The sequence below is a fragment of the Rhinatrema bivittatum genome, chromosome 1 (assembly GCF_901001135.1).
Source record: "Rhinatrema bivittatum chromosome 1, aRhiBiv1.1, whole genome shotgun sequence".
NCBI lineage: Eukaryota > Metazoa > Chordata > Amphibia > Gymnophiona > Rhinatrematidae > Rhinatrema > Rhinatrema bivittatum.
The window spans coordinates 504757540-504769757 of NC_042615.1; the positions used below are offsets into that span (position 1 = coordinate 504757540).

At 49.7% G+C, this 12218-nt stretch overlaps 1 protein-coding gene across 2 annotated transcripts in view; it reads right to left on the reverse strand.

The window, feature by feature from the left end:
• GRIPAP1 (GRIP1 associated protein 1) overlaps positions 1-12218 on the reverse strand; it is a 364281-nt gene that overhangs the window by 207854 nt on the left and 144209 nt on the right. For both annotated transcript variants that reach the window (XM_029610458.1, XM_029610468.1), the window contains 3 exons: positions 2171-2383; positions 1561-1674; positions 1168-1245 (listed from right to left, as the gene is read on the reverse strand). In XM_029610458.1, the coding sequence (XP_029466318.1) occupies positions 1168-1245; positions 1561-1674; positions 2171-2383 (405 nt within the window). The remainder of the gene's footprint in view (positions 1-1167; positions 1246-1560; positions 1675-2170; positions 2384-12218) is intronic.

Here is a 12218-nt window from a genome sequence, read left to right on the forward strand (position 1 = left end):
CGAGCCTCTTGGGATCTCTTGTGAGCAGGGGACAGTGATGTGGAAGGGCTTCTCCTCCCCTTGCAGCCTAAGCTGCTGCTGCCAGCAAATTCAAAATGGCTGCCATTCCCACGTGCACCGGGAAGGGGTCAACTGCATTGGACTCACCCACGATCCCCGTGGTGTCTTGATGCTTTCCATGGCGTTCCTGCGTTGCCCTCTCCCCCAGAAAAGCAGCAGGAACAAAGGCCGGTTGGAGTGAGCTGTGCACTTGCCGTGTGGCATGGCTTCCTTCGTGTGCCGGCACTGCCGCTGACAAGACACCGAGAAACTCAAAAACTGCCTTGCCAGGCCTCCTGCTCCTTACCCCACTGCGTGAACAGAGCACCCCAATGGAGAAAACCTAAAAAAAAACCCAAAAACTACTCCCTTTTTGTTTTCCCCCCTCTCAAAAACTTTAAGAGAAAATGCAGCAGACCACTTTCCTGAAGCTTATGGCAGGCTCTGGGCATCCTCCTGGGGGGGAGGGAGCTAGCACCATCAGTTTCCACCCCCAATGGCAAAGGACTGAGCCAACAAGGGCTCCCAACCCCCTGCTTGTCCACCTCCAGGCCAGAAGGGATGGCCCCACCAGGACCTGCCAACCTTCTGGGAGGTACTCTTCACTCCTAAACTTTGCCTAATTTCCTTTTTTTTTTAAACTAATCCTTAGACTGCAGGTTTTGCATGGCCATCATCTGCTGGAGACATAGAAATACTGAGTGACTGCAGGTGGCACACCAGGTTATATGCCAACTGTCAGCAAAACTGTCTCCATCTGCTGGAAGGGAGGCAAAACCCAGGAGTCTGGACTGATCTGGGTACATACAGGGAATAAAAAATCCCAAAGACCACGTCAGAGCTACAGATTTTGCACCATCCACCATCTGCTGGAGACAAGACAGAAATACTGAGGAGCTGCAGGTGGCACAAGAGGTTAAGTGGCAGCATCAGCAAAACTTTCTCTGTCTCCATCTGCTGGCAGGGAGGCAAAACCCAGGAGTCTGGACTGATCTGGGTATGTACAGGGAATCTACAATAGCATTCAGGGGAGCAGCTAAGAAGACTTCACAATTAACTGCTCCAAAATAAATAAAATATAATTGATGGACATCAACAGCTGGGGGAGACCCTCAAAGAGCTCCATACCTGTAAGTCAGCCGCTTGCTCTGCCTTTATCCGTTTGACATCTTCCTCATGCTCCTTCTGGTTCTTTTCTATCATATCCTAGAGAAAGAATCAAATTACCAGAGGGCACTACACCTTTGCACACATTCAGTGAAGCTTATACTGGATATTTTTATGCCAATACTGTAGTTTATACTGATTTGTTTTCTTTTGATGTAAACTGCTTTTTTTTTTTCCCTTTAAGAGGCGGACTATAAATGCAAATGGAAAAGCTTCTTCTAGCACTTTCTAGGATTATAGACCTGTTTAGGTTTCCTTTCACCTGTCTACCTAAGGACAGTAGAGTAGAGCAGGGAGAAGACTGTTTGCTCTGCATTCCAAATGCAGCTCATTCAAATACAATTCAGTTCTTACCTCAGACTCTTTCAGCCGTCTTTCAAACCAGCCCTTTGTCCCCTCCAGGGACTGGATCTGTAGCCGCAGCTCTTCCACTGTCTGGTGCATGCTCTCTAGCTCTTTGCTCCGTGCCTGCAAAACAGTAGACATGGGCTAGGAGACTGCAGAGGGAATCAGGGAATGGATCAAGTGTTCATCTTTCACTGAATGACCTTGCAGACTCTGTACTCTTCCCTCTCTCTCTATATTCCTCAGGGAATCTTCCTGGGTCACCGTGATGCCATTTCTGGTCAATTCTGTATTCATTTAAAGCAGCGGGTGGGGTGGGAGAGGAGCGATCAAACTGTAATCCTGGAAGGCTGCAAACCAGTCTGGCTTTCAAGGGACTCCTAATGAATGCATAGAATTAATGTGTAAACAATGTAGACAGTGCATACAAATACATATCGTACATATTCATTACAGATATCTTGAAAATTTGACTAGTTTGCAGCACTCCAGGATTGCAGTTTGACATATCTGATCTAGAGAGGACTTTTCTATGACTATCTAGTTTCAATGATCAATCCTCCTCTCCCATCCATACGTTCTTTGTACCTTCTCTCTCAGCTCTTCCTCTTTCACGTACCTTCTCCTCCTTCAGCTGCGACCTCAGCTCCTCCTCACCCCGGTGCTTCTCCTCATGTAGTTCCCGCAGTTCTTTCTCATACTTGGCCCGGATGCCCAGCACCTCCTTCTCATGTTGCAGTTTCACATTCCCCACTTCTTCCTTGTGCAACGCTTGCTCCCGTTGCCTTTCAATCGCCATCTGGTCCAGCATGGCCTTTCGTTTTTCTGCACTCTGACAGAGACAGGAGAGGAAAGCATTTTTAAAATCAACTTTCATGGGGAAAAATTCCCAACTCAGACCCAGTTAGGCCCTGGGACCTGTAGTTCCAGTTTATCTATGATAGTGATGGTGAACTACAGTTCTGGCTTTCAGGATTTCCACAATGAATATTCATGAAATATTTGCAGACACTTGATCCAAAGGCTGGGTTTATTTGCATACTTTTGCTATCCTGAAAACTAGACCTGTTTGTAGCCCCCGAGGACATGAGTTCACTATTGCTGATCTAAGAAAGGAAAATTGGTTCTTACCTGCTAATTTTCATTCCTGGAATACCACAGATCAGTCCAGACAAGTGGAATGTACCAAATCTGCTTGTAGGGATGCAAGGGTTTTGCATCCCTACCAGCAGATGGAGGCAGAGATCAAAAACTTTGAGGCACTGCTACATAATCAAGAGTGCCACCTGCAGTCCCTCAGTATTGACCAGTACCCAAGCCAAGATGTGTAACTATAAACCACCAGGATCTCTTCCTCTAAAGAGCTGGGGAACAAGTTGGAACTCCCAACCAAAGTGACTCCTGAACTATGGTCAAGAAAGAAAAAATGTAAATCTCCAAACTGTGAGAACCATATACATATATCTTCTTCAGAAAAAAGTTAAACTCTGCATCACCAGCAGCATCCAGAATCAGGAGAGGTCTTTCGAAAAATTATCATAATCAGAATGGTCCTGGACTGATCTATGGTATTCCAGGAATGAAAATTAGCAGGTAAGAACCAAAACTTTTCCTTTCCTGTTCATCCCCAGATCAGTCCAGACAAGTGGAATGCCAATCCCCTTTACACTGGGTGGGATCCCGAAAGACCTGCATGTAGCACACTTTCCCCAAAGGGCCCTAACATCCAAATGGTAATGTTTAGTGAAAGTGTGCAAGAAGGACCGCATTGCTGCCCGACAAATCTCCTGTGGCGACACCAACTGACACTCCACCCAGGAGGCATGCGCCCGCAAACCCTCAGGGATCGGCCGGCCTTTACAAATGTAGGCCAAAATGATCGCCTCCTTCAACCAACGGGAAATCGTACTCTTAGTCACCTTACCACCCTTCCTTGGTCCACCAAATAACACAAAAAGGTGGTCTGAGGTCCGAAATTCATTGGTCACCTTGAGATCTCTTAGGAGAACTCAACGCACATCCAAAAGATGAGTTTCCCTCGCATGAGGAGAATCGGGTGTCAAATGAGAAAACCCTGGCAACCACAGTCTGGCTAAGATGAAAGGCAGACACCACCTTGGGCAAAAAGGAGGGAACCGCCCGCAACGAGATCCCATCATCGGAAATCCGCAAAACGGGCTCCCTGCATGATAAGGCTTGGAGCTCAGAAATCCATCTCGCTGAGTAAATCACCACTAGAAACTCCACCTTCAGCATAAGATCCTTCAAAGAAGCCCTGCACAAAGGCTCGAAAGGAGGGCCACACAACTCACAGAACCAAATTGAGATTCCAGGATAGACAAAGTCTACAAACTGGAGGACACAAATGCTTTGCCCCTTTTAAAAATCTCACTACATCTAGATGTGAAATTAAGGGTCTCCCATGCAGCCTTCCTCTAAAACAGCCTAAGGCTGCCACCTGGACTCAGAGAATTATAGGCCAAACCTTTCGACAGCCCTTCCTGCAAAAAAGGCAAAACCTGGGCCTTATTTGCCTTCAAGGGATCAGTTTCATGGGCCCCACACCAGGCCTCAAACAAACTCTCCAAACTCTGATATACACCAAAGAAGTGGAGGATTGCCTAGCCTGAAGCAGAGTAGTAATCACTGGTTCAGAACCCCTTTAGACGGAAATGTTGCCTTTCAAAAGCCAAGCCGCTAGACAGAAGCAATCTGCCTGTTCCGACAAGATGGGTCCCTGACGCAGCAGATCCCTCAAATGGCTTAAATTAATGGGCCTGTCCACTGCCAGTTGCACCAGATCCATAAACCATGGCTATCACGGCCACTCTGGCGCTACCAGAATCACTCGTCCCTGATGCTGCTCAATGCAATGCAGCACCCGACCATGGAGAAAAGATATACAGTATTAGCCTCGCTGGCCACAGCTGAACTAGGGTGTCTATCCCTGTGGAGCCAAATTCCCTCCTGCTTTGGCATTCTTCCTTGCTGCCATGAGATCAAATTGGGGTTCGCCCCATCTGCAAAGAAGCGCAAAGGCCTCCGCCAACAATTCCCATTCTCCTGGGTCCAGTTATTGCCTGCTGAGATAGCAGGTATGGACAATGTGAGACACTGCCAGAGCCGCTAGATGAAGCTCCGTCCAAGCAAAGAGCTTGTGAACCTCCTGAGCCACCAGATGACTGTTCCGCCCTGCCGATTGATGTGGGCTACTGTTGTTGCATTGTCCGAGAACACACGAACTGCCCGTCCCTGAATCCAAGGGAGAAAGAACAAGAGCAGCCTCTGAACCACCCTTGTCTCCAGAGGGTTGATGGACCAGGATGCTTCCACTGGAGACCACTGCCCTTGGGCCGCTGATCCTTGCTACACTGCTCCTTAACCACTGAGACCGGTATGGGTGGTCACCACCACCCAGTCCGGAACCTCCAGATCCACTCTCTTCTCCAAACTGGTCCATGATAGCCACCACGAGATACTGGATCTGGCCTCTTCCTGGAGCGGCAACAGCACTTGAAACTCCTCAGACATTGGATTCCAATGGGACAGGAGAGCTTTCTGTAAAGAACGCATATGCACAAAGGCCAATGGTACCAGAGCTAGCATAGACGCCATGGACCCTAGCACCTGTAAATAATCCCAGACCTTGTGAACTGGCAGATCCCACAGACGAACCACTTTGACTGCAACTTGAGAATCCTTTCCGGGGTTAGGAACACCTTGCCCACCAGGGTGTTGAATCTCACATCCAGATAGTCCAAGGATTGAGATGATACCAGCTAACTCTTTGCCTGGTTTAGCACCCAGCCTAAAGACACCAGGCCTCCATCACTCGCCGAATGGAGGCGAAACACTTCGCTTCCGACTTTGCTCAAATGAGTCAATCGTCAAGATGATGAACCAGTATCCCCTCTCTCCTGAGGACCACCGCCACTACCATCACCTCTGTGAATGTTCTTGGTGCCGTAGCCAATCCAAAGGGCAGGGCTCAAAACTAAAAATATTCTCAGCACCGTGAATCGCAGAAATCTCTGATGATCTGCCCTGATAGGAATATGGAGATATGCTTCTATCAGATCGAGAGATACCACCAGGAAGTCCCCTTTGCACACTGCCGCAATCACTTTTCGCAACATTTCCATTTGGAAACGTGGAACACGCAATGTCGCATTGATCCTTTGGAGATCCAGAGTGGGCCGAAACGAGCCCTCCTTCTTGGGAACCACAAAGTACACAGAATACCTTCCATGGCACCAGGATGATGGCTTCCAATTGCTGCAGGCATAGCAAAGTGTCCTGCACCACTGCTCACTTGGCAGGCGAAGTACAATGGGACACTACGAAGGCCTCCTTGAGGTGGTCAAGAAACTTCTAACACATAGTCGTCTCTTATACTTCCAGCACCCACTGGTCAAAGGTAATTCAATTCAATCCTCATAAAAACAGGACAACCTGCCTCCGATAGCCATGAGGGAGGAGCAGACCAGCCCACCTTCATTGGGTGGACTTGGCACCTGGTGACCCTTGTCAAGAACCCTCTGGCCGGTCTATGGGTGCCCCGAAAGGACTGCTGCCTTCCTGAACTTTGCATCTCTGAAAAACTGGATGAACTTCTGCTGGCACGAAATCTCCTCATCTCAAGGAAACGAGAACGAGACAGAAAGGACTTTTTAGTGCACTTATCCTCGGGCAACCTGTTCCCCTTAGAGTCTGCCAGATGCTTCATCAGCTTCTCCAGGTCCTCTCCTAACAACTACCTCTTAAAAGGAAAATTGGTTCTTACCTGCTAATTTTTGTTCCTATAGTACCACGGATCAGTCCAGACTCCTGGGTTTATGCATCCCTGCCAGCAGATGGAGAGACTGAGAAAGTTTCACTGACACTGCTTGATAAACCCTAGTGCCACCTGCGTTCCTCAGTATTATTCTGTACCCATACAATAAAAAACAGTTGCAAAAACCAAACTAATTAAAAAACCTTCTTAAACTATATGAAAACCTTCAGAAACTATACCAACAAAATGGCCTTCCGTAATAAAAAGAACAGCTGAGTGGGTAACTCTCAACCTCCTTAAATTGGGCAGGTTCTGGACTGATCCGTGATATTACAGGAACGAAAATTAGCAGGTAAGAACCAATTTTCCTTTCCCTGTATGTAGCTGGATCAGTCCAGACTCCTGGGATGTACCAAAGCCCCCTAAACTTAGGGTGGGACCTGAAGAGTCTCGTTCTCAGAATACTTTCGCCAAAGGAAGAACCTGAATCTCCCATTTCCAAACGATAGTGTCGCATAAAGGTATGCAGCGACTTCCAAGTCGCTACCCTGCAAATCTCCTGAGGAGACACCAGCTGCGCTTCCACCCAGGAGCCCGCCTGTGAACACGTAGAATAAGTCCGTAAGCCCTCTGGAACTTCACGACCTCTTGCAAGATAAGTGGACCCAATCGCCTCTTTCAACCAATGCGCAATAGTAGCCTTAGAAGCTTTGAAACCTCGCTTCGTGCCGCTCAACAAATCAAAAAGGTGGTCAGACCTCCTGAAATCATTAGTCACCTCAAGATAGAACTCACCGAACATCTAACTGCTTGAGTTCCTTCGCATGTGGAACGGATGCATCTAGTGATTGAAAGGCTGAAAGCTCCACTGTCTGGTTGCTCCACATGAAATGTGGAAACTACTTTCAGCAAAAAAGAAGGCACTATCCTCAATGAAACACCTGAACTTGAAATTTGAAGGAAGGGTTTCTCAACAGTACAAAGCTTGCAACTCCAAAATTCTAGCCAAGCATATAGCGACGAGAAACCCCACTTTGAGAGTCAAGTCCTTCAGTGACTCTCCACAGTGGCTCAAAAGGTGCTGCACACACACCTCGTAGGACCAGATTAAGTTCCAGGATGGACAAACACCTAACTGGAGGACACAAATTCTTTGCTCCTCTAAGGAACATAACATCCGCATGAGCAGAAATAGCAGAACCCTCAATCTTACCACGAAGGCAGCCCAAGGCAGCCACCTGCACTCTAAGAGGGCTAGGAGACAAATCTTTAGCGAAACAGTCTTAAAGAAAAGATAAGATAATATGTCTGGGATGGAGGACTTGAGAGGTCGTACTCCATGAGCAGCGTACCAGAAATCAAACACCTTCCATACTCTAACGTAAGCCACATTCGTGGACTTTCTTCTGGCTTGCAATAAGGTGGTTATGACAGTTTCAGGATAACCTCTACTCCTTAATCTTTGCCTCTCAAAAGCCATGCCACTGGACAAAAAAGTGAGCAGCCTAGTCGGAAAATATAGGGCCCTAACGAAGGAGACCCTCCAGATGCCCAAAGCGAAATCAGTCCATCCACTGCCAGGTTGATAAGATCCACGAACGCCGCGGCCACTCCGGAGCAACCAATACCACCTCTCCGCAATATTTTTCTATATAATGCAACACCTTGCCCACTAACAGCTGGGGGGGGGGGGGGGAAGAGACAGAAGGACCCCTTGTGGCCAAGCAGAACTAGAGTGTCGACTCCTCAGCCCCGTGCTGACATCTCCGATTGAAGAAATGAAACACTTTGGCATTTTGACAAATTGCTATGAGATCTATGAGGAGACCCCCACTGATCTCGAATGAGTTGTATTGCGGAATCCGATAATTCCCACTCGCCCGGGTCTAATTGAGTTCGACTCAGGAAGTCCGCCTGAAAGTTTTCAACCCCAGCTATGTGGAACACAGCTATGCGCTCCTGATGCCCTTCCACCCAAAGCATCAACTGTTGTGCCTCCCAAGCAACTGCTTGGCTCCTGGTTCCACCCTGCCGATTGATATAAGCCATTGTGGTCTCATTGTCTGAAAGAATCCTTACTGACTGACCTCAGACTAACAGCAGAAACTCCCGCAAGGTTAAAAGGACTGTCCTGGTCTCTAAGCGGTTGATAGACCAAACAGATTCTCTTGCAGACCAAGTGCCACTGACAAACTGCTCCCCATCCACAGAGACTGGCATCAGTAGTAACTATAACCCAATCCGGAACCTCGAGGTGCACCCCTCAAGCGAGATTGGAAGTCTGAAGCCACCAGGAAAGGCTCTCTTGCTTTGCCCTCGAGGGGCAACGGCATTTGAAATTTCTCGGATATCATCTGCCAACGAGCCAAAAGTGCCCTCTGCAAGGGTTTCAGATGGGAAAACGCCCATGGCACCAACTCTAGGGTGGAAGTCATCAAGCCCAGGATCTGCAAATAATTCCAGACCTTAGCAATACGTCATTGCAACAACCGGTGAACCTGACTCTGCAGTTTCAATACTCTCTCCTCAGAAAGATACACTTTGCCGACCACGGTGTCGAACCGAGCACCCAGATACTCTAAAGATTGTGTCGGGATCAAATGACTCTTTGCCACGTTCACTACCCAACCAAGGGGCTGGAGAAGATCGTGAACCTTGTGAACTGACTGGCGACAAGGAGCCTCAGACTTTGCTCTGATAAGCCAGTCGTCCAGCTATGGTTGCACCAGAACACCTTCCTGCCGCAGCGCCGCTGCTACCACCACCATCAGCGCCTTGGTGAAAGTGCGCAGGGCCGTGGCCAAATCGAAAGAAAGGGCCTAAAACTGAAAATGCTGTTCCAGAATCATGAAGCTCTCAAGCCCAAGGCCGAGACCTCAAAAATCCACTTGAGATCTCCAATTTTGCGATCCTGAATGTCTTTCAAAGCCGCGGAACCTATCACCGGGATAGTCGTTCGCTTGGTGACCACGGAAACTGCAGCGTCCACCTTAGGGAGAGCAAAGTTCCAATGCCTGCTCCGGCACCGGATAAATCATTGAAATGGCCCTCCCCACCTTGAGACCGGAATCAGGAAAACTCCATTCCACCTCCAACAATTTCTTCTACAGCTTTTCCATACCACCTACCTGTGGAGGGCTGCGCATACCTTCCAAAAAACGGGATCTGTCCCCTCCAAATCGGACTCCTGCTGAGGGATTTTAACCCCCAGGACCTAGTAAGCCAAAGGCAATAAAGCCTCAAGTTTGTACTTCTGGGACATCCTGATCAGGGTTCTCCCCGGGGTCCCCAGGAACCTCGAGCATAACGTCTGACTCCCCCTGACCGGTACCCGAAGGAGGAGGACAGAGCATCCGCTGGCCATGGGAAGTTCGAGTGAGCCTGGAGCTATGCTGCCTGGAGACCACCGAAGGGCTTTCGGCCTGGTGGAACAAGTTGGGGACAGGCGTGGGGGGGGTGTGTCTCCCCCGCCCCCCGAAGAAAACAAAATGGCCACGACGAGCCCTTCCTGCCGGAGCACCCCACACAAAGACCCTGCCAATTTAGCCGCACACGAGCAGAGCCACAGGCCCTGCATGCAGAACCGCGGGTCATTGCACCAGAGAAGGGACTGCCTGTGCCAGAAATAAACTAACCTTGCTCCAAGATCAGACCCCCCCCACTGAAGCCTAAAAGGAAAAGGAAGCCACTTGCACAACAAGCCTTGCCTGTGCTCAAAATTTCTGCTTCGGCTTTTTCTTCTTCTTTTTAAACAAAAACTTTATTATGGAGGGATCTGGACCCCCAGATTTACACCTCATGGGTGCACAGGATGAGCACACAGAGGTCCCAGACCCGCGGCTCGACCGGTCAGGGTAGAACCCCTTAGGATTCCAAAAGCAAATAAGACCCCCGGAAGGAAGGCTCAAAAACAAGAACTGCCCAAACCACAGAACTGCAAGTTTAGCACCAACTACCATCTGCTGGAGACAGAGAAATACTGAGGAACCGCAGGTGGCACTAGGATTTATCAAGCAGTGTCAGTGAAACTTTCTACGTCTCCATCTGCTGGCAGGATGCATAAACCCAGGAGTCTGGACTGATCCGGGTACATACAGGGAAAGGGAGATTAACAAACTGCTGTTGACCAATACAGGGAAAGGGAGATTGACTAAACAGCTGCTGACCAATTGCGAAGCAACAGAAGCCTTCGTGCAGCCACCGCAGACACCATGTTTCTAGCTGAAGTGCGAAGCAAATCATAGATGGCATCTGCCACATAAGCTACACCCGCTTCCAAGCAAGCATCCTGGACAATAGCCCATGGGGTACCTCCAGCGGACTCCTGCACCCAGTACAAACAAGCCCTCTGCATAAGGCTGGTGCAGACTGTAGCCCTCAGGCTCAGAGCCAAGACCTCAAAGAGCCTCAACAGGATCTCCAGCTTTCGATCCTAGACATCCTTCAAAGCCACCGACCGTCTCTGGAATGGTCGCGTCTTCGTTACTGCCAATACCGCTGCATCCACCTTCAGCAGCTTCCACAACTTTAAGATGTTCTCAGTCAGGGGGTACAACCTGGCCATAGCACTGGCGACCTTCAATCTGGCTTCTGGGGATTCCCACTTCCGGTCAATCAATTTCTTCACCTGCTTCACCAAGGGGAATGTCTTCGGTGGTCCACAGTCCCTCCAACATCGGGTTGACCCCCTCCGTGTCAGAGTCCTCCTGCGTCAGCTTAATCCCCAGTTCCTCCAGAACCTGAGGGATAAGTGGTCACGATTCATCCTTGCGAAATAACCTAACAACCCTGGGGTCATCCCCTACAGTCAATGGGACCTCGTCCTATCCAGGTACCCCAGTGGTCCAGCCCCAGGATCCATGCCCTGACCAGCACATTGGTCCTTCTGCAGCCCTTGCGGATCATCACCCCTTGGAATCCTCAGAGGAAGTCTTTTCAGCAAGCGAACACTTGAGACCCAACAGGCGCAAAATGCCCCCCCTTCAGTAGAGGCATTTCATTCTGAGGTCTCTTATGGGTCATCCAGACCAGCTGAGAGGCTGGGCGCTGATTCACCAGCTCCTGACAGGCGAGATAGGCCTTGTGTATCAGCAAAACGAAATCCGCGGAAGAGCCACCGCGGGTCACCTGCTCTGCAGTCACAGAGTCCTTTCCCGTGTTTGCTGGCACATTTCCACCCCCATCCGATTCATGAACCACAGGAGAAAGTGGGGGAGGGAAATCCCTGTTCTCCACATCCAAGGCAGGGCTCCTACCACGTGGAGGTAAAATGGCTGCCGTCTGAGCCCCCTCCTGGGGCCTCCTGCACAGGCCTGCAGCCCAAGTGCAGGGTCTGCCCCTGGGAATCTGTGTCAAGGCTCCCTCACCTCCAGAGAGACACAGATCGAGCAGATAAGGGCTGCGCCGAGGCAAGAACACCTCCCCCGGCAGGCCCTACAGAATTTCCTGTGCTCAGCGGGAGTCAGCATGGGATGTGTAGCGCGGCTAAAAATAAATTGAGCAGGAGAAAAAATAAAACCAACGCGGTTGCGCCGCTGTCCGGGTGCTGAATGGACAGCACAAGCTGTGCAAGCCTGTTCTCCCCCCCCGATGCTGAGTCGACCAACCGCAGGAAGGAGAAAAAATAAAAATTTAACAGCACTTGTGTCCCCGAAAGAACCCATCCTCCCCAGCCCTTCCAGGAAGGACAGAAAGGGGATAGAAAGATATTCTCCTATTTCTGGAGCTCCAGGATGCTTCTACAGGCTGGCTTCAGAGGGAGGCCCACAGGGGGAGCGAGGGAACCAGGACCCCTGGCATCAAGGGTTAAGCCTAGCCAGGGATATCCAATTCCCCGCTCGCCCTGCTCAACCAGAGGTATGGCCCATGAATGTTCCCAACACCTCTGGATCTT